The sequence below is a fragment of the Dendropsophus ebraccatus genome, chromosome 15 (assembly GCF_027789765.1).
Source record: "Dendropsophus ebraccatus isolate aDenEbr1 chromosome 15, aDenEbr1.pat, whole genome shotgun sequence".
NCBI classification, from domain to species: Eukaryota; Metazoa; Chordata; class Amphibia; order Anura; family Hylidae; genus Dendropsophus; species Dendropsophus ebraccatus.
Window position 1 is genome coordinate 72,988,694 of NC_091468.1, and position 22,931 is coordinate 73,011,624.

The 22,931-nt window shown below is 45.5% G+C and overlaps 1 protein-coding gene across 5 annotated transcripts in view; it reads left to right on the plus strand.

Moving 5' to 3' along the window:
- Window positions 1-22,931, plus strand: part of TTC27 (tetratricopeptide repeat domain 27) — a 238,890-nt gene that overhangs the window by 18,840 nt on the left and 197,119 nt on the right. For all 5 annotated transcript variants that reach the window (XM_069954653.1, XM_069954649.1, XM_069954652.1 and 2 more), the window contains exon 5: window positions 14,023-14,163. In XM_069954653.1, the coding sequence (XP_069810754.1) occupies window positions 14,023-14,163 (141 nt within the window). The remainder of the gene's footprint in view (window positions 1-14,022; window positions 14,164-22,931) is intronic.

The window sequence follows — 22,931 nt, forward strand, 5'->3', positions numbered from 1 at the left end:
CTCGGCTGGCCGGGAGAGATACAGCGCGGGTCATTAATAGTCCGCACACACCACCGCCGCCCGCTAACCACACAGCACAACGCTGGGAGAAGAATGATAAAGAACCCAAAGGCCGTGATAAGTAGATGTGATGACTTGTTTGTTGGGGGAGATAGAACGTCCCAGCACAACGGCCGGGCTTCAGAGGTCCTGAACCGTGACGTGCGACTTCCATAGCAGCCCGGCCGGCATGAGGCTGAATTAACCTTATCTGGAAGGGAATGATCGGGGGTTTTGATGAACGCTCGGAGCTTTTCATTCCACTTAATTGAAACTTTGTATGAGTGGAATGAGAATGATTTATCACTTTGCTCTTGTGCGTATCCACAAGGTCTCTCCTGTGTCATTTATTCCCAGCCGCCGCTATCTCCATACGTTGTTTGCCAAGAGTGGCGCGTCCCCCCATGAATAAACTGCTGATAATAAGCTGTAAAAATGTCCGACGGATTAAAAACGAGGCTGGTGGATGGAGACGAGGAGGATAGAATCAGCCGGGCCAGAAATAGAAGGGTTAAGTGTCGGCGCTGGCGGTACAGAGAGCCGGACGTGCAGTGCGAGGAGGGATCACTATCTCTTCTCCTACACGTGTTGGGAATATTTCTATGCTTATAGGAACATGGGGGATGGAAGTGTCATAAATGTCGCTTTATTAGGCTTCTACTTTGTTTATAGGTTTATGCAGCGCAAATTACCACCAAACCCAATATTACAGGAAAGATTCTGAAATATAAGATGGGGGTCAGGAAAATCGTCTGTATGCCGTGCAGGAGTCATACCCCCCCCTAACTACCAGAGGAGGTCTGAGGCTATATACTGCGTAACCTTGGATTATGAACGTCCCGAACGTCCTTATAATCCAAATCACACAGATATCAAAGCAAATTCTGCCATAAGAAATAATTGAAATGCAGATGATTCGTTCCCTTACCCAAAAATACAGCAGGTAAGGTGGGCTGCATCAATAAGGAACACTGCATTAGTAAAGAAGGGGTTAATCGATTAAAGGGGTACTCTGGCAGAATATTTGTTCCCAATCAACTGGTGGCAGAAAGTTATAGAGATTTGTAAATTACTATTTAAAAAAAATCTCCAGTCTTCCAGCACTTATCATCTGCTGTATGTCCTGCAGGAAGTGGTGTATTCTCTCCAGTCTGACATAGGGCTCTCTGCTGCCACCTCTGTCCATGTCAGGAACTGTCCAGAGCAGCAGCAAATCCCCATAGAAAACCTCTCCTGCTCTGGACAGTTCCTGGCATGGACAGAGGTGGCAGCAGAGAGTAGGAGTAGTAGAGTGCCAGAGCCTCACTCACCCTCAGTCCTCTGGCAGCAGGGAGAGAGGGTAAGACCAAGGTGCTCGCTTCCACAGGAGGATCTCTGCAGTTCAGCAGAGTCCCTGGCACGGATGGGCACCATTAGAGAGTCAGGAGGTAACCAGCGCTGGCAGGTAGCAGTGGGTAAAAACGAGAGGGATTTCTACCCAGGTACAATTTGTTTAAGTGGTTTGCTCGCCATTTAAAGCTCTGTCAGGCCGAGTTACTTGTAATCCAGGGTATGGCTGTGATTCTGTTTGGCCAGCATCGTGCGTTATCTACCATCATTTCTATGAGTTTATATCAGGTCGCTTATTGCAGCGCTCCTGCTCCTATTCCTTGTGTCACCTGAAATCTCTTAAAGCGTACCTGTCATTTTAGGTAACTTTCCAGGATAATCTGTCCAGTAAGTGTGCGCAGGAGTAGGACGGATTTGGGTGATTATATAACTTTGTACCTTGCACTATTACCAGTTGCCTTCTGTGCCGTCACCAGCTCTAAATTTTCAGTTGTTCCTGAGGTAGACGGAGTCTATATGTTATTAAAGCTTCTATACACTACACACATACATGTATGCATACACACTCAAACATATATATATATATATATATACAGTGGTGCCTTGGATTAGGAGTATAATTCATTCCGGGACGGCGCTTGTAATCCAAATCCACTCTTACTCTAAAGCAAATTTTCCCATAAGAAATCACTGATCTGCAGACAATTGGTTCCACACCCCAAATATGATTTATTATTTTTAATCACGACAAGGCAATGAAAGAGCTGGCACTCACCATCCGATGAATTTCTTGGCTTTATTTTTCTCATATAAAAGGACATAAAAGATGCAGACAAAAACGTGGCAGACGCCAGCAGGTAAGTGGTAACAGTCTGTTTCGCGGTACAGATGCTTCGTCCGTAGAGGCGATTGTACCGCGAAACAGACTGTTACCACTTACCTGCTGGCGTCTGCCACGTTTTTATCTGCATCTTTTATGTCCTTTTATATGATGAAATAAAGCCAAGAAATTCATCGGATGGTGAGTGCCACCTCTTTCATTGCCTTGTCGTGATTGTACGTATCAGAGACTGTTCCTTTCGATGGTTGGCACCCCATCGCCATTGCCTACTGCACAGGCCCGACACATTGGAAGGGGTTGTGCCGACCTCTCTGTGTATATAATATGATTTATTATTCTGAATAACATGTAGAAGAGATGAAACAATGAGAAGCAGCTGAATCTGTGATATTATAAGTTACTGTACAGTATAGCAATCAGCATGTGGTGTATAATGTATAGTAACTGTATAACCCTGATAACACAGCAGCTGGATATGTGATATATAAGTTACTGTACAGTATAGCAGCATGTGGTGTATAATGTATAGTAACTGTATAACCCTGATAACACAGCAGCTGGATATGTGATATATAAGTTACTGTACAGTATAGCAGCATGTGGTGTATAATGTATAGTAACTGTATAACCCTGATATCACAGCAGCTGGATATGTGATATATAAGTTACTGTACAGTATAGCAGCATGTGGTGTATAATGTATAGTAACTGTATAACCCTGATAACACAGCAGCAGCAGGATATGTAATATATAAGTTACTGTACAGTATAGCAGCATGTGGTGTATTATGTATAGTAACTGTATAACCCTGATAACACAGCAGCTGGATATGTGATATATAAGTTACTGTACAGTATAGCAGCATGTGGTATATAATGTATAGTAACTGTATAACCCTGATAACACAGCAGCTGGATATGTGATATATAAGTTACTGTACAGTATAGCAGCATGTGGTGTATAATGTATAGTAACTGTATAACCCTGATAACACAGCAGCAGCTTGTAGATACAGGATGGAGCTGCAGATCCCCATAATGCAGTAATGTAGTACAACAGGCTAGAATAGAGAAGCAGGACTGCTGTCAGAGGTCTGTGTGGTCACATGACAGCAATGGGGGAGGGGTGTGTGCTCAGCATGGACCAATCCGGACTGAGAGAGACTGCAGGGAGCAGGGCAGATGTGGGCACATAATGCAGCACTCTGTGATTACCTCCGCAGTCCTGTCCCCTGATGTAAGCCCCAGCCTAAAGTGGATCTGCTATGATTTGGAAGGTGAGGGAGACTCCCTGGGTCAGAGTACAGGGCTGTAGACCCCGCTATGCAGACCATGCCCCTCCCCCACTCCCCCTCCCACCCAGTACAGGGAGCTCTTACACCAAAGCAATGCTCTTATACCAAGTCACAATTTTGAAAAACTGTGAGCTCTTCTTCCAAAACGCTGTTAAACCAAGTTACTCTTAAACCGAGGTACCACTGTGTATGTGTGTGTGTGTGTGTGTGTATATATATATATATATATATATATATATATATATATATGTATATGTATATGTATATGTATATTACACACACACATACATATATATACACACATACATATATATATACATAGAAGACTCAGTAGTCTCTACCTGTGCTCGTTCCCTGCTGTCCCCACTTCTTTCTTTATCTATCTATAGACCTCTGTGGTCACATGTAACCTGATCTCTTAGTGAGTTGATTGTTTCTTATAGTTACTTGTATATAGCTTGGTGTGTGATCTCAGACTCGTGAATGATGAGATCTCTCTCTACGGTTCCTGGTGTCGCCACTTCTTAGCATGTAACGTTCCTTTATGTAAAGATTAATTCTGTAAGGAACAACACCCAGACCTCTCATCATGTTCTATACCAGTCAATATCCTTATGTTAGCTCTTGGTCTTCCCTATGGTTTTCCTTTCTCATTGATGGATTTCATGTTATTATATCTATTCATTCTGCTTTTCTTTTTTATAAAATCTTCCTGATTAGGGCAGTACAATATTTTTTTTCGATATTCTATTTGGCACAACCATACATAAAAATAGTGAGGCCTTAATCTCCGGATCCGTATTTCCATATTGGACTTAGTGCCCATTGATGTCTATTGGGCTCTTCACACGATCAGTAGATCACAAGGATGCAAACCAATGCTGGAGAAATAAGGTCACCTCCTAGTGCGGACTCCGTATGACAATAAGGAGGAGTCATTAGTCACATGTGGAAAGGTTGTGTTTCATTACTTAGTGAGCGCCACAGCCAACATCATTTTGGGTTTTTTGATTTGTGGTTGTTTTTATTTTTTTCTATTGATTGATGTGGTTTCCTGTAGATCGGCAGCTACATCCTATTTCATCCTCCTCATTACCTGTAAAGTTTACTTATCTATATTAGAGAGAGGCTGGAGGGGAATGGAGTAAGACGGAGCTGTGTAACGTACTGAAGGGCATCCGGGAGACCGTGCTAGAAATGAGGAAGGCGGCATGATGGAGGCCGGGCCCCGGCAATTACTGGGATACATGTACAGGAGCAGAAGGAAGGGTTTAGCAGCTCGCTTCCTCTTTGCTTTGGTGCCAGTGTTGATGTTATGAGGAGTGAAGACCCCGAGGCGGCCCCCCCACTCAGCATGATACAAGCGTGTGCCGGCTCTTATGCTGTGCGGCAGCTTGTCACTCCGCATCGTTTTCAGCCACATTCTTTTGTTTTCACGAAATAACCCGCAATCTGCAAAATGAGCAGATCTCCGTGATTACATGCGAGGGTTGGACTCCGAGGATTCTGTAAGAACGGGACGGTTATTTATTCCATTAAAGTGGCCGTTGTGATTCGGGTTATGGGGCCGTTAGAATAATCCTGTATAATTAGCTGCCAGATGGGAGGTTGTTAGTCAGCCGTATGCTGGGGATGAGGCCGCCGTCTGCAGCTCATGGTCACTTCTCGCCCTTGGTCAGTGAGACTCCTGGAACTTGGCTGTATTTGCCATCAGAAGTTGGATGCCGCCCTAAGGAGTCCTGGAAAATATGGATACAACCAAAGACTGCATCTATGTTTTCCTTGCAGCCCTAGGGCGACATCTAACTTCTGCAATTGAGGGGATTTAAACACATTTTTCTGTGTATCTTCCACTTCCGTGTTTGCCCTTACAGACCTGACTTTCCCATGAGCATGGCCGCCCACCTGGACATACGTCAGTTTCAGTAGGGTGAGGGGATCTCCGTGTTTGCGGCTAGTTTGTGTTGTAGTGTGTGTGTATTCATGTGTGTTTATAATATTCCTATCTATATCAGGGGTACTCAACAACTTTTAGTGAAGCTTCACTTACCGGGGTCTATTGTCAGGTGAAGGTCCGAGCTGAACATCATTAGTAAACGTATTGCACTCCCCCAGTAGTATATAACCCCCCTGTTGCTCCCCCAGTAGTATATAACCCCCCTGTTGCTCCCCCAGTAGTATATAACCCCCCTGTTGCTCCCCCAGTAGTATATAACCATCCTGTTGCTCCCCCAGTAGTATATAACCATCCTATTGCTCCCCCAGTAGTATATAACCATCCTATTGCTCCCCCAGTAGTATATAACCATCCTGTTGCTCTCCCAGTAGTATATAACCATCCTGTTGCTCCCCCAGTAGTATATAACCATCCTGTTGCTCTCCCAGTAGTATATAACCATCCTATTGCTCCCCCAGTAGTATATAACCCCCCTGTTGCTCCCCCAGTAGTATATAACCATCCTGTTGCTCTCCCAGTAGTATATAACCATCCTATTGCTCCCCCAGTAGTATATAACCCCCCTGTTGCTCCCCCAGTAGTATATAACCATCCTGTTGCTCTCCCAGTAGTATATAACCATCCTATTGCTCCCCCAGTAGTATATAACCATCCTGTTGCTCCCCCAGTAGTATATAACCATCCTGTTGCTCTCCCAGTAGTATATAACCATCCTGTTGCTCCCCCAGTAGTATATAACCATCCTGTTGCTCCCCCAGTAGTATATAACCATCCTGTTGCTCTCCCAGTAGTATATAACCATCCTGTTGCTCCCCCAGTAGTATATAACCATCCTATTGCTCCCCCAGTAGTATATAACCATCCTGTTGCTCTCCCAGTAGTATATAACCCCCCTGTTGCTCCCCCAGTAGTATATAACCATCCTGTTGCTCCCCCAGTAGTATATAACCCCCCTGTTGCTCCCCCAGTAGTATATAACCATCCTGTTGCTCCCCCAGTAGTATATAACCCCCCTGTTGCTCCCCCAGAAGTATATAACCCCCCTGTTGCTCCCCCAGTAGTATATAACCCCCCAGAAGTATATAACCATCCTGTTACTCCCCAAGAAGTATATAGACCCCTGTGCACAACTTTTTCATTACTATTTATTACAACGGGGGGCAATCTCACCACTAGACCCCAGAGAGGGCTTGTGTATATACCGCTGCATCTAAACGGCAGGTGGTGACCCCTCTCTGAACTCCCCCACCCACCACAGGATGAATCAGTATTCTTTTGCCAGAAGGTGTTAAAGATTTGCACTTAGTTTTAGTAAATGCGGCCATTGATCTGATGTCGACGATAGATTATGTAACAGTCTGTTAATCCAGTACTCAAAAGTTTCCTAGTAAACACACCAGATCACACATCATCACTAAAGGTAAGTATACACTGCTCATGTGATCAGCAACAGGAAGCTGGCAGCCCCTCCAATGTGCTACCTGATGAGAGGATCTCTCCTGCCTCCTGGTGGACACTCGTAGCTGTTTTATTACATCTTTGTTCTGTGATATTAGGCAGGTAACCTCGGTGTATCCCGTATCACCGTGTACAGTGCATAGCATCAGGTCACATCTATGATATATATATTTATTAGTATGTGTGAGGCACCTTGGTGTATCCCATATCCGTGTGTACAGTATATAGCATCAGGTCACATATATATATCATAGATTAGTATGTGTGAGTCAGGTAACCTTGGTGTATATCACCGTGTACAGTGCATAGCATCAGGTCACATCTATGATATATATATTTATTAGTATGTGTGAGTCAGGTAACCCCGGTGTATCCCGTATCACCGTGTACAGTATATAGCATCAGGTCACATCTATGATATATATATTAGTATGTGTGAGTCAGGTAACCCTGGTGTATCCCGTATCAGTGTGTACAGTGCATAGCATCAGGTCACATCTATAATATATATATTAGTATGTGTGAGTCAGGTAACCCTGGTGTATCCCGTATCAGTGTGTACAGTGCATAGCATCAGGTCACATCTATGATATATATATTAGTATGTGTGAGTCAGGTAACCCCGGTGTATCCCGTATCACCGTGTACAGTATATAGCATCAGGTCACATCTATGATATATATATTAGTATGTGTGAGTCAGGTAACCCCGGTGTATCCCATATCAGTGTGTACAGTATATAGCATCAGGTCACATCTATGATATATATTAGTATGTGTGAGTCAGGTAACCCCGGTGTATCCCATATCAGTGTGTACAGTATATAGCATCAGGTCACATCTATGATATATATATTAGTATGTGTGAGTCAGGTAACCCCGGTGTATCCCATATCAGTGTGTACAGTATATAGCATCAGGTCACATCTATGATATATATATTAGTATGTGTGAGTCAGGTAACCCCGGTGTATCCCGTATCACCGTGTACAGTATATAGCATCAGGTCACATCTATGATATATATATTAGTATGTGTGAGTCAGGTAACCCCGGTGTATCCCGTATCACCGTGTACAGTATATAGCATCAGGTCACATCTATCTGCCTTATTAAAAATAAAAATAAGTCGGGAAACCCCAAGGTTGAGGACTTGTGAATATTTCATCCCTTTTGCTGGCGCTCGGCCTGTCTAATGAAGAAGCCATTAGCGGCTTTTATTCGCTGCGATGCTTTGCCGCTCCCTGATGCCAGATAAAGGGCTGAGCGAGCGGCAACAACACATTCATTTCCCCACTAAAAAGGAAGCTGACATCTTTATTCTCTCGGCTGGTAGAGTAGAGCAGGTGTCCATGTTCTTGTTTTATGTTGTCATTTCTGGCTTTGCTGTTCTTGTTATTAAGCCATTTAATCCAATTTTATTTGTATAGTAGCAACACTTTATGTCTAGTGTAACATTGGATTGTGTCTACGGCTACTGTATGTGTATAATACGTACAATGCTGTAAGGCTCTGTTCACACTGGCATCTTTAGTTAACCAAATATATGACATATAGGACTGCTCCATTAATAAACCTATTGGGGGAAATTTATAGCGGTTATCTCGGCATAAGCAAATATGGTTTCAAATTTGTGCAGAATTGTTGCACATCAGTTTTCCTGTGATATAAAAAGCCTCAGGGGGCGTTCACACCTTCCATGCATGGTCTGTAAATACAGACAATGTGCTACGGAGATTCACAGTTCCTTCTGCTTTTTGATGCCAGGAGCTACGAATCTGGTTAGATCTGTGCCAGTACAGTAGCTCAAAAGATTTATTAAGTTTCCGAGCTCCTGGCATCATAATGAACGATGGTGCGGTGCGCTTAGAATTCCAGTCCGTAGCACACTGTCTGCGTATGGATCATAATTACAGAATGTGTGATGCCCCCTACCTAGGAGACATGTCACCTGTGTTATAGGGTTATCCAGAGCACAATAGGTCCTACTTCTTCTGTTCTCCGGTGCACCACTTCCTCCTTTCAGCTGTCTGAGGAAGACGAGAGGAGGCTGGGAGCATGTCGCAGATGAAACCACACCAGCATGCAATGCTCAGCAGCCGCCTGATGTCACTGCGAGATCGGTCACATCCATCATTGCCTACAGTATGCTCCAGTCCTCTCCATAGATGATCAGATGGAGGAAGCGATGCAGAAGAGGTAGGACCTTCTGCTCTCCGGATGACCCCTTTATACAGAGGTTCTGGGCTATGCCTTTCAATAAATTTAGGGACTCTTTGGTTCACGCTTATTTATTTCAGTTTCGATCATAAATTATATATATATATTGATGGGCAGGCTTCATAGAGATCCCAGCAGCTGCGGCTCTCCGCATTGCCGCCTCCCTGACTCTGATGGTTACTGACATTTGGATCATGGAGATTTATGGTCGGCTTAGTGGTGGTGAATACATGATGGGATGTGCATGGAAACATATGCATTAGCGGCACGTATGACCTCCACACATCAGGCCCGGGGATTTCCAGCAGCTTTGCTGCATCTCATGCTTCTGCAGTTATTACTAAACATTACATTGTGCTGCAAAGTCGCAGTAAGGAGCCGGGAATGTAAAAGTGCTGGGGGGGCGGCTGCACAATGGGCCGGGGATCCACTTTAGGAAATCTCATTCTCATTCATCTGTGTTCCTCATAAGTGTTACAATTATCCTGACAGCAAAATGTGAAGGTGATGGATTTCAGACTGAAGCGGACAGTAAGGGGGATATGGAAATGGGGCGGTGTCATGGAATCTCAGTGTGGAGTCATTTGGTGCCATCACCAGGAACGGACGGTCTGTAAGGGTCCTATTACACAGAGCGATTTTTAACGACTATCGATAAACGATCGCAAACAAGATTGTTTATCGTTAACCTGAAATCGTTCACCATATTTCACAGAACGATAATCGTTAGTTATGATCGTTACTACGGTCGTTATTGCGATCATTACTATGATCGTTTATTCCTTCTGAAAAACGATGAACAATGTGCAATTACACTAGCGATTAGTGAAAAAACGCAGAACTTGAGCGAACGAATGTGGAATTACAGCGAACGATTAACTATAATTTTAGGTTCAGATCTGAATCAACAATCAATGACATACGAACGATTTTTCAATCGTTGCCTGCTATTACACAGAACGACTATCGTTTAAATTCTGTCAATTTAACGATTTTTCGCGCGATAATCGTCCCGTGTAATAGGGCTCTAAGGGTCCTATTACACGGAGCGATTTTTAACGATAAACGATCGCAAACGAGATTGTTTATCGTTAACCTGAAATCGTTCACCATATTACACAGAACGATGGTGGTTAGTTACGATCGTTATTACGATCGTTACTATGAACGTTTATTCCTTCTGATCCCAGCGAAACAACGGACAATGTGCAATTTCACTGAACGATTAGTAAAAAAATGCGGAACTTAAGCGAAAGAATGTGGAATTACAGCGAACGATTAACGATGATTTTAGGTTCAGATCTAAATCAACGATCAACAACATACGAACAATTTTTCAATCGTTTCCTGCAATTACACAGAACGATTATCGTTTAAATTCGAACAATATAAGGATTTTTCACACGATAATCGTCCCGTGGAATAGGGCTCTAAGTCATTGTGTATATTTACTGTCCTGTAAGTAGAGCCGGGAAGACACTTGGCTTTTCTTGCATCCCAATATGTAGATAATAGACAATTTTACGCAGCAACCTAGAAGGTTGTTGGCAGGATGGCGCTCGGGAGAAGAGGACGGGGTGGACCGTTATTTGCTATGTATACTTTATTTAACTTCTGCTAATTATTAACACCCATTACAATGTTATATAACCTTATAATGTGTGTTCATTAAGTAGAAAAAGTAAATGGCCGCACTACCCCAGCAGAAGCCAATGTACTGTGATTTTCCCCTATGTATTTACCACCCCCATCCTAACCTTTAGTCCCTATTTTTCGGGACCAGGGGATCATAGCTTCAACATAAAACCACATTAGAATCACGGCTACAGGGTCCACAAGGATATTAATAAGCTCTCAGGTGTGCACCATTGTTTTCTATCTGAATGGACCCCATCAATGTGCCGGTCAGTAGGAGGTCTGGTTACCCCATCAATGTGCCGGTCAGTAGGAGGTCTGGTTACCCCATCAATGTGCCGGTCGGTAGGAGGTCTGGTTACCCCATCAATGTGCCGTTCGGTAGGAGGTCTGGTTACCCCATCAATGTGCCGGTCGGTAGGAGGTTGGGTTTCCCCATCAATGTGCCAGTTTGTAGGAGGTCTGGTTACCCCATCAATGTGCCGGTCGGTAGGAGGTTGGGTTTCCCCATCAATGTGCCGGTCGGTAGGAGGTTGGGTTTCCCCATCAATGTGCCGGTCGGTAGGAGGTCTGGTTACCCCATTAATGTGCCGATCGGTAGGAGGTCTGGTTACCACATCAATGTGCCAGTCCGTAGGAGGTCTGGTTACCCCATCAATGTGCCGGTCGGTAGGAGGTCTGGTTACCCCATCAATGTGCCGGTCGGTAGGAGGTCTGGTTACCCCATCAATGTGCCGGTCGGTAGGAGGTCGGGTTACCACATCAATGTGCCAGTCCGTAGGAGGTCTGGTTACCCCATCAATGTGCCGGTCGGTAGGAGGTCTGGTTACCCCATCAATGTGCCGGTCGGTAGGAGGTCTGGTTACCCCATCAATGTGCCGGTCGGTAGGAGGTCTGGTTACCCCATCAATGTGCCGGTCGGTAGGAGGTCTGGTTACCCCATCAATGTGCCGGTCGGTAGAGGGTCTAGTCCTACAGCAGTACCACCGCTCTGTTTCATGACCGTTCCTAGGAGAGTGTCACCTTCTCAGTACATGGATATACACGGCTATAGGTGTCGGTGACACGTTAGCCTGGCGTTAGTCTTACTTTATTGAATAAACTTTCAGAAAGCTGATTGAATCCTTGTATTCTGCCCTGAGGACGGCGCCATGCTGGGACGCGGTATCGGTAGATATACTCGGGCTTAATCGGGCCTGCAATTGATTTTGGTAAAACAGATTCACATCCTGTGGCTTTTAAAATTGAAAAGAATGACCAGCTGTGAGTCAGAGAAACTTCTAGAGTCCCAGACTTCTATCACCAGACACGTTCAGCTGCACAGTCTCTTTTATCATCAGGTTTTGTTTGTGAGGAAAATACATCTTCCTTTTCCTATCACAAAGCAACATGTTCTTAAAGGGAATGTGTCAGTACCTGGAGCGGACCTGAGGTCTCTGTCCCCTTGTCTGGGTAAATGCACCAGTGCTGTAGAATTGATACAGTGTTGCCAAGCGCCCTGTAACCAAGTATCAAAAAGGGGGAGTGGCTTGGCATTTGTGCCGCACTTCGCACGCCTCAACACTCCGTCCTCCTCCCTTATTCTGCTGCATATTTACCGGTCCAGCCTCCCGCTCCACCCTGGTGTCATCTTCTGCGCCTGCTCCGTTGCTGGCAAGGGCCACGCACATCGACCTGCCAGTTCATGTCAGTGCTTATGCGCTGATAACCACGATTGCACATGTGCCAGAGGAGCGGCGCCTAAAGGCAGTGCCCAGAACCGGGATGTACAATGTGTGTGCCGCTCCTCCGATGCATGCGCCATTACGGTTATCAGGGGGACGTGACTGAGAGCTCAGCGGTTCAGTTGACGTGTGCGGCCCTTGCATGCAATGCTCATCTCATTATGCTTCTATTTCTGGACCTGTATATGATGGTCATGCACCCACGTGTAATATAGTTATACAGAGTACGGTATTACTGATAAGACATGTACATGGGTATATAGAGGAGCCCAGCATCTGCTTCCCTGCAGTCAGTGGCCATTGTTATTTCTGGTGTGTGATCTCTCTCTCTCTCTCTCTCTCTGTAATCTTCCTGTGTTGCTATAAATTCAGGACGTTGCTGGAGGCGTCACTCATATTTTATAGGATGAGACAACCGGAGCCGGGTCTTCCCTCAGAAAACCTATTTTTATTTGGCTGTGTTGATGCCGCAGGGCAATAGGCTGGGTAAGAGAGGAGAGACGGCTGTAGGAGAGCCGCGTACAGAGGAGCCTTAATATTCTACAGTTGTTTTCTGCGCTGCTTTCCAGTGATAGCGTCCTGATTGTGAGTCACGGCCGGCGTTCATCCGGAGCTCCCAGGCCGCTCACACTTGCTTTTGCTTCAGATAAACAGAAATTGCAGATATGCAGACGCTGTCCATAGACTTAGATGGCCATCACTGGACTCTTTTACAATCCAACCCTTTAGGGACGCAGCCAATTTTTTGTTTTTGCTTTTTAGTTTTTTCCGCCTTGTATTTAAAAGGCCATAGCGCTTACAGACCCACATCAGCCCTTTGTACTTTGCAGTGACAGACTTTGTTCTTCCATAAAATATGCAACAAAACCAGAAAAAAATTATTGATTTTTTTTTAAAATTTCTGGGTGTTTTCTGTTTACGTTGTTCACTTAATGGTAAAACGTGCATGTTATCGATGTCCCTCAAGTTTGTGTGATTACAACAATAGACTTATAGACAATAGACAATAGATGATCTGTACTTTCTATTGGTATCTCACTTGTGTGATTGATTGTTGTGGTGTTTGGGAAGGGAGTAGGCAGGGTTGAGGACTGTGATGAACAGCCGAGGGAAAGCATTGCATTCTGGGAATTGTAGTACTGAGCAACTGCTCAACCAGTAAGTACAAAATACAGAACCAAGACTCCAAAACACATGGGGTCAGACAGCTTAGCTAGGCTATATGCCTCAGTTTATTTACCTCCTGTTGGAGTACCCCGTTAACTGTTACAGATTACTGTCAGTCATATCAAAGACAAAGGGAGAATCAACTTTATATGTCTGTGTGTGTGATAGTATAAATGTGTGTAACCTGTTCGGACCCCCCCGTCCTCTCTATAGAGCACTGTGTGTGTGTGTGTGTATATATGTATATATATATATATATATATATATATGGGACCCCCCCTTCTTTCTTATTTTGTTGTTATAATTTGCAGCTTTATGTTTGTGTCCTTTAATCCGTATGTTTTCCTGCTAATTTCCAGGGCAATGCTCTGCGAGCTGCGATTCTGGGCACGCTTGTTCTTGATGGAGAATCCGTCTACAGCCTGACAGCCAATCCAATCTTCTTACTTCTGGCCAGAGTAATCCTCGTGAACCTGAGGAACAAACTCCCAGCATTGCAGGTAAGAAATGATCTGCAGATGTGGACGTGCTCGGCATAGACAACGTCCTGCCAGCCGTCTATGGGGAATCGTACATGCCTGTGTTCTCCCGCCCGCACCCGTTCTCATGGGCTGTATGTATACATAATGATAGATTTCATCATGTAACTGATCTGCAAATATATTAGAATTCATTGCTTTTTCCATGTTTTACGATGGCTATAGTTATGTTCTTAGATAAATAATATAGCACCTGGCAGCATCTTAAAGACAATGGAGGACCCACAGGCCGCCCTCTTGTCTCTAGACCCAGCTGTTGGCTTCCACCAAGGAGTCGGTACTTTACAGATATATAAACCATCAGGATGTCCCATCAAGGTGTGTTGCGTCTCAGTGTGTAGCATGGACCCTGTGAGAGATACCAGTCCAGGCTCACTGGGATTGCCACCATTATGGGGTCACTGGAACGATTACAGGTGCACTGGAGCTGGCACCATTATGTCATTGCTAGAGACGAGCCCCAGTCTGATTCTTCGCCATTTGATTACTGGTGGCTGAAGAAGTTGGATGCAGCTCTGGAGTCCAGGAAAACATAGTACCGCCTATGGTCTGTGTATGTATCTAGGTTTTCCAGGACTCCCTCGGGCTGCATCCAACTTTTTCAGCCACTGGTAATCAAATGGCGCACGACTGGACTCGAGCACGCTCTCTAGCATCTCTAATTGTTACTAATGTAGGGGCAGCGGGGATGATAATGAAAGGGCCCCACTCTGCACTGTGGGGAATCAAGCAGTATTATAGATTCAGTGTGACTGCTACTATTATAGACCAACTGGGACTATTAAAGGAGTACGGAAAAGTGCGGGAAGTGAGGAGGCTTACTTTGTTTCGGGTCTATTATACATGGCTGACCCCATTGTATGGGCACTGAAATGGCCATTCTAATCTGTTCGGTTCTGTACTCTCTGTTCGGTTTCTGTATTCTCTTTATTCGCTACCTGGTCGGTGTGAGCACAGGGAACCTGGCAGCACCGTCTATTTTTTTCATCCATGTTGTTTTCTTCACTGCACTTCGGCCCAGCGCCGTCAGGGTAATGGCTGCGTCACACGGGTCTCATTACATTGGGGGTGCCGCACATGAAAAAAAAAAAAAAGCGCTGAGTGCGGGATCTGGGGGGCATTCTCAAAAATGGACTGCACCACCAGGATCTCCATGCCGACCAGGTTGTGAAAAAGAAAAAAAATCACATGGTTTATGGTACATTTGCTTTAATATAAGCTTTGTATAGTAGTACAGTGGTGCCTTGGATTACGAGTATAATGCGTTCCGGGATGGCGCTTGCAATCCAGATCCACTCTTATACCAAAGCAAATTTTCCCATAAGAAATCATAGAAATGCAGACAATTGGTTCCACAACCCAAATATACTGATTATTATTCTGTAGAACATGAACAAGAGATGAAACAATGGGAAGCAGCAGCTGGATATGTGATATATAAGTTACTGTACAGTATAGCAGCATGTGGTATATAATGTATAGTAACTGTATAACCCTGATAACACAGCAGCTGGATATGTGATATATAAGTTACTGTACAGTATAGCAATCAGCATGTGGTATATAATGTATAGTAACTGTATAACCCTGATAACACAGCAGCTGGATATGTGATATATAAGTTACTGTACAGTATAGCAGCATGTGGTGTATAATGTATAGTAACTGTATAACCCTGATAACACAGCAGCTGGATATGTGATATATAAGTTACTGTACAGTATAGCAGCATGTGGTGTATAATGTATAGTAACTATATAACCCTGATAACACAGCAGCTGGATATGTGATATATAAGTTACTGTACAGTATAGCAGCATGTGGTGTATAATGTATAGTAACTGTATAACCCTGATAACACAGCAGCTGGATATGTGATATATAAGTTACTGTACAGTATAGCAATCAGCATGTGGTGTATAATGTATAGTAACTGTATAACCCTGATATCACTACAGCAGCTGGATATGTGATATATAAGTTACTGTACAGTATAGCAGGAGGTGGTATATAATGTATAGTAACTGTATAACCCTGATAACACAGCAGCTGGATATATGATATATAAGTTACTGTACAGTATAGCAGCATGTGGTATATAATGTATAGTAACTGTATAACCCTGATAACACAGCAGCTGGATATGTGATATATAAGTTACTGTACAGCATAGCAATCAGCATGTGGTATATAATGTATAGTAACTGTATAACCCTGATAACACAGCAGCTGGATATGTGATATATAAGTTACTGTACAGTATAGCTGTTACTGTATATAGCTGAGTGTAAGTGCAGGCACATTATAGCAGGAATGGTGAGGATGGGAAGAGGACTGACAGAGACTGTAGGGAGCAGGAAGGAATGAGGAGGACAGATGTGGGCACATACATGCAGCACTCTCTGTCCGGGGAGAGAGGGGTTACAGCTATGGAGAGATTACCTCCACAGTCCTGTCCCCTGATGTAAGCCCCAGCCTGAAAAGGATCTGCTATGATTTGGAAGGTGTGGGAGACTTCCTGGGTCAGAGTACAGGGCTGTAGACCCCGCTATGCAGACCATGCCCCTCCCCAACCCCCCCCCCACCCCCTCCCACCCAGTACAGGGAGCTCTTACACCAGTCATAGTGACTCATGGGGAGGGGTAAATAAGCCCAGAGATTTTTTTTTTTTAAGACTTTTCGGAGTTCCCCTTTTAAGTAGTACCCTTATGGCTCTGTACAAGACAATGGGGGAGATTTATCAGACATGGTGTAAAGTGAGACAGATTCCACCTCTCATTCCTCACAGACTCTGGAAAATGAAAGGTGGAATCTGATTGGTTGCCGGGGGCGACTGAGCCAGTCTCACTTTACACCATGTTTGATAAATCTCCCCCAATGGGTTTAAAATATAGACTGGTGCAAACTGCCCCCAGCAACCAATCACAGCTCAGCTCCCCCCAACGACCAATCACAGCTCAGCTCTCACAGCAACCAATCACAGCTCAGCTCTCACAGCAACCAATCACAGCTCAGCTCTCACAACAACCAATCACAGCTCAGCTCTCACAGCAACCAATCACAGCTCAGCCATCACAGCAACCAATCACAGCTCAGCCATCACAGCAACCAATTATAGCTCAGCTCTCACAGCAGCCAGTCACAGCTTAGCTCCCACAGCAGCCAATCACAGCTCAGCTCCCACAGCAGCCAGTCACAGCGACCAATCACAGCTCAGCTTTCAGCTCTGGGGGCAGTTAGCACTCGTCTATACTTTAGGCCGTTTGATATATCTGGGCAGGAGCCATAGTGCGGCCTGTAAGGGGGGGGGGGGGGGGGGGTTCTGGAGACGTAACACAGAAACAGCTGATAGAAGGCGACGGTATTTTTAGAGTCAGTAAATAATATATATTGTATCCCAGCGAGCTGCCTAATGCTTGTACTACTGACCTAGAAAAGCAGCTGCGCTCGGTGTGCAGCCATTGATGTCGCTCGGTCAGTCCCTGAATGCTGACAGGTTCTGAGATATTTGTGGCATTATAAGTAGTGTATTATGGGTGTAGCCGGACGGGTAACCCTGGAAGGATTTCATACGGCCCATTTACCAAGAAGGCAAGAACTCGCTTTTACTTGGGGAAAAAAAAAATCCCACGGACCAGAAGAACGTCCAGTGGGGCCGGTGCTCGGAGATGAAGGATTCCCATCTGCGTTGATCTGCACACAGCGGCCGTTGTATTTAATAGCGGAGAAATGCTCCTTATGTGATGTGAGAAAGGCCGGCCGGGTGTGAGGCCCCACATGAGGTCTAAAGCGTGAGAAAGAAGCGCGTGCCTCGAAACCTCGCAGACGTGAACTCTCCATCTGTTCCGTCAGTGTCTTAGTGTCCTACGTGAACTTGGATCAGCCCGGCCGGGCGGTGGACGTTTCTGATACTATTCTTTGCTATCGTCCTCTCATCAGCGTCATTTTGCAATTATCACTCAGTGGTGAAGTTTTTATTACTATGTAATCAAGTTTTGCTGAAGAAACATAAATTAAGAAGCATTGGATTCAACGTGTGTATATTGCGTCCTGAATAGGATTCCGGGAGTTCAGGCTCCTATTTACACACTGAGAGGACTTCATTAGCACAGTGCATTTCTTCTGTTGGTTACAGCGCTCTGTGTCTTCACCTCCATCGGCCGCTGCCGGAGCACTATCCCCGCTCCATCCCCGCACCTCTGCCAGTGTCAGAGCACCATCCCCGCTCCATCCCCGCACCTCTGCCAGTGTCAGAGCACCATCCCCGCTCCATCCCCGCACCTCTGCCAGTGTCAGAGCACCATCCCCGCACCTCTGCCAGTGTCAGAGCACCATCCCCGCTCCATCCCCGCACCTCTGCCAGTGTCAGAGCACCATCCCCGCTCCATCCCCGCACCTCTGCCAGTGTCGGAGCACTATCCCCGCTCCATCCCCGCACCTCTGCCAGTGTCAGATCACCATCCCCGCTCCATCCCCGCACCTCTGCCAGTGTCAGAGCACCATCCCCGCTCCATCCCCGCACCTCTGCCAGTGTCAGAGCACCATCCCCGCTCCATCCCCGCACCTCTGCCAGTGTCAGAGCACCATCCCCGCTCCATCCCCGCACCTCTGCCAGTGTCAGAGCACCATCCCCGCTCCATCCCCGCACCTCTGCCAGTGTCAGAGCACCATCCCCGCTCCATCCCCGCACCTCTGCCAGTGTCGGAGCACTATCCCCGCTCCATCCCCGCACCTCTGCCAGTGTCAGATCACCATCCCCGCTCCATCCCCGCACCTCTGCCAGTGTCAGAGCACCATCCCCGCTCCATCCCCGCACCTCTGCCAGTGTCAGAGCACCATCCCCGCTCCATCCCCGCACCTCTGCCAGTGTCAGAGCACCATCCCCGCTCCATCCCCGCACCTCTGCCAGTGTCAGAGCACCATCCCCGCTCCATCCCTGCACCTCTGCCAGTGTCGAGCACCATCCCCGCTCCATCCCCGCACCTCTGCCAGTGTCAGATCACCATCCCCGCTCCATCCCCGCACCTCTGCCAGTGTCAGAGCACCATCCCCGCTCCATCCCCGCACCTCTGCCAGTGTCAGAGCACCATCCCCGCTCCATCCCCGCACCTCTGCCAGTGTCAGAGCACCATCCCAGCACCTTGTATTATGCCTATGTTGTTACAGCGCTCATGTGTGTTTTCACCTCCATCGGCCGGTGTCGGAGCACCATGCCCGCACCCTCCCCGCACCTTGTATTATGTCTTTGCTCTCTGTGTCTTCACCTCCTTGAAGTAAAAGCAGTCACCTTGTAATTTTGTGATTTCCCCCCCCTTCAAACGAAAATGGCCCTGTCTGCTGCCCTTGGACTACTCCAGGAGAATACCAATGATTGTCTGCTCAGACGGAGCATTTTATACTACTTTAATTTTCCCTTCGTGACTGTGTGGCCTAAGGCGCGTCTGAGAAATAATAAAAGAAAACGAATATTTCAAAGAATAGAAAAGACTTTGTGATTAGCATTTTTGCAGCGTCGGCCTTTGCAGAACGCCGTCCGGATTCCGTCAGATTGTGAGATGCTGCATAAATTATGCAGCTAGGAAGAGAAGCCGACCATCGGATGGGACTCACTTAGTGTTAGGCGGAGGCACAGTTTGCTGATTCTATTTATTATTATATCATTATTATTCATACCCGTTTACCTTGCATTTATTTTATACAATTATCTTTCATATGTTAAATAACACTAAGTTTTGCTTGCATTATTTTTAGTAGAACTCGGGGTCCCCTGTTCAAAGTTTTCTATGTTTAAATCAATGTTATACATACGGCCACACTGTGCTCCATGTTATATATATATGACCAGGCTGTGCTCCATGTTATACATACGGCCACACTGTACTCCATGTTATACATACGGCCACACTGTGCTCCATGTTATACATACGGCCACACTGTGCTCCATGTTATATACATACGGCCACACTGTGCTCCATGTTATACATACGGCCACAATGTGCTCCATGTTATATACATACAGCCACACTGTGCTCCATGTTATACATACGGCCACACTGTGCTCCATGTTATATACATATGACCACACTGTGCTCCATGTTATATACATACGGCCACACTGTGCTCCATGTTATACATACGGCCACACTATGCTCCATGTTATACATACGGCCACACTGTGCTCCATGTTATACATACGGCCACACTCTGCTCCATGTTATACATACGGCCACACTGTGCTCCATGTTATACATACGGCCACACTATGCTCCATGTTATATACATACGGCCACACTGTGCTCCATGTTATATACATACGGCCACACTGTGCTCCATGTTATATACATACGGCCACACTGTGCTCCATGTTATATACATACGGCCACACTGTGCTCCATGTTATATACATACGGCCATACTGTGCTCCATGTTATACATACGGCCACACTCTGCTCCATGTTATATACATACGGCCACACTGTGCTCCATGTTATATACATACGGCCACACTGTGCTCCATGTTATACATACGGCCACAATGTGCTCCATGTTATATACATACAGCCACACTGTGCTCCATGTTATATACATACGGCCACACTGTGCTCCATGTTATACATACGGCCACACTGTGCTCCATGTTATATATATACGGCCACACTGTGCTCCATGTTATATACATACGGCCACACTGTGCTCCATGTTATATACATACGGCCACACTCTGCTCCATGTTATACATACGGCCACACTCTGCTCCATGTTATACATACGGCCACACTGTGCTCCATGTTATATACATATAGATACACTGTGCTCCATGTTATACATACGGCCACACTCTGCTCCATGTTATATACATACGGCCACAATGTGCTCCATGTTATATACATACGGCCACACTCTGCTCCATGTTATACATACGGCCACACTGTGCTCCATGTTATACATACGGCCACACTGTGCTCCATGTTATATACATACGGCCACACTGTGCTCCATGTTATATACATACGGCCACACTGTGCTCCATGTTATATACATACGGCCACACTGTGCTCCATGTTATATACATACGGCCATACTGTGCTCCATGTTATACATACGGCCACACTCTGCTCCATGTTATATACATACGGCCACACTGTGCTCCATGTTATATACATACGGCCACACTGTGCTCCATGTTATACATACGGCCACAATGTGCTCCATGTTATATACATACGGCCACACTGTGCTCCATGTTATACATACGGCCACACTGTGCTCCATGTTATACATACGGCCACACTGTGCTCCATGTTATATACATACGGCCACACTGTGCTCCATGTTATACATACGGCCACACTGTGCTCCATGTTATATATATACGGCCACACTGTGCTCCATGTTATATACATACGGCCACACTGTGCTCCATGTTATATACATACGGCCACACTCTGCTCCATGTTATACATACGGCCACACTCTGCTCCATGTTATATACATACGGCCACACTCTGCTCCATGTTATACATACGGCCACACTGTGCTCCATGTTATATACATACGGCTACACTGTGCTCCATGTTATATATATATATACGGCCACACTGTGCTCCATGTTATATACATACGGCCACACTGTGCTCCATGTTATATACATACGGCCACACTCTGCTCCATGTTATACATACGGCCACACTGTGCTCCATGTTATATACATACGGCCACACTCTGCTCCATGTTATACATACGGCCACACTGTGCTCCATGTTATATACATACGGCCACACTGTGCTCCATGTTATATACATACGGCCACACTGTGCTCCATGTTATACATACGGCCACACTGTGCTCCATGTTATACATACGGCCATACTGTGCTCCACGTTATATATATACGGCCACACTGTGCTCCATGTTATATATATACGGCCACACTGTGCTCTATGTAATATATATACGGCCATACTGTGCTCCACGTTATATACATACGGCCACACTGTGCTCCATGTTATATACATACAGCCACACTGTGCTCCATGTTATATATACGGCCACACTGTGCTCCATGTTATATACATACAGCCACACTGTGCTCCATGTTATACATACGGTCACACTGTGCTCCATGCTCCCTCTTGGTCTTTTCTCCCTTCAGAAAAAGAGACCAAACACAGGAAGTCTCCGTCCTCTGCGGTCACACAAGGAGAGACCCCTGTCCATCATGTAGGTTGTATATCAGATGAGGACAATAACTTATACGATAATTATATTATTAACTTTTACAAATTTTATTATCAGCTGCTAATTTTATTGTCTGCAGCTTACCAGGAGACAATGCTCTGTGTTATGTATAATATCACTGTGTGATTACAGAGGTTTTGGTGCTGTGTGACGAGAGAGCTGACCATACAATGCGAGCACCCCCAGAATGCTCTGCTACTTAATGGGGAAGCACACTAACTGTACACTTTTTCAGTGAAGGGAGACACCTAGTGGCCATGTGTATAATCCTGATTTATGGTGCGTTCACACCTACAGGATCTGCAGCAGATTTCATTTAAATAACTGAACACAGCATCAAATCTGCTGCAGATCCTGTAGGTGTGAACGCACCCTTAAACATATTTTTTATGGCATGATCAATGTACGCAATCTAGTGACTGTATGTGGAAGTCACATATCCCAAAGCCCCCCCCCCCCCCTCCTTTCCAATTACACAAATAACACATATA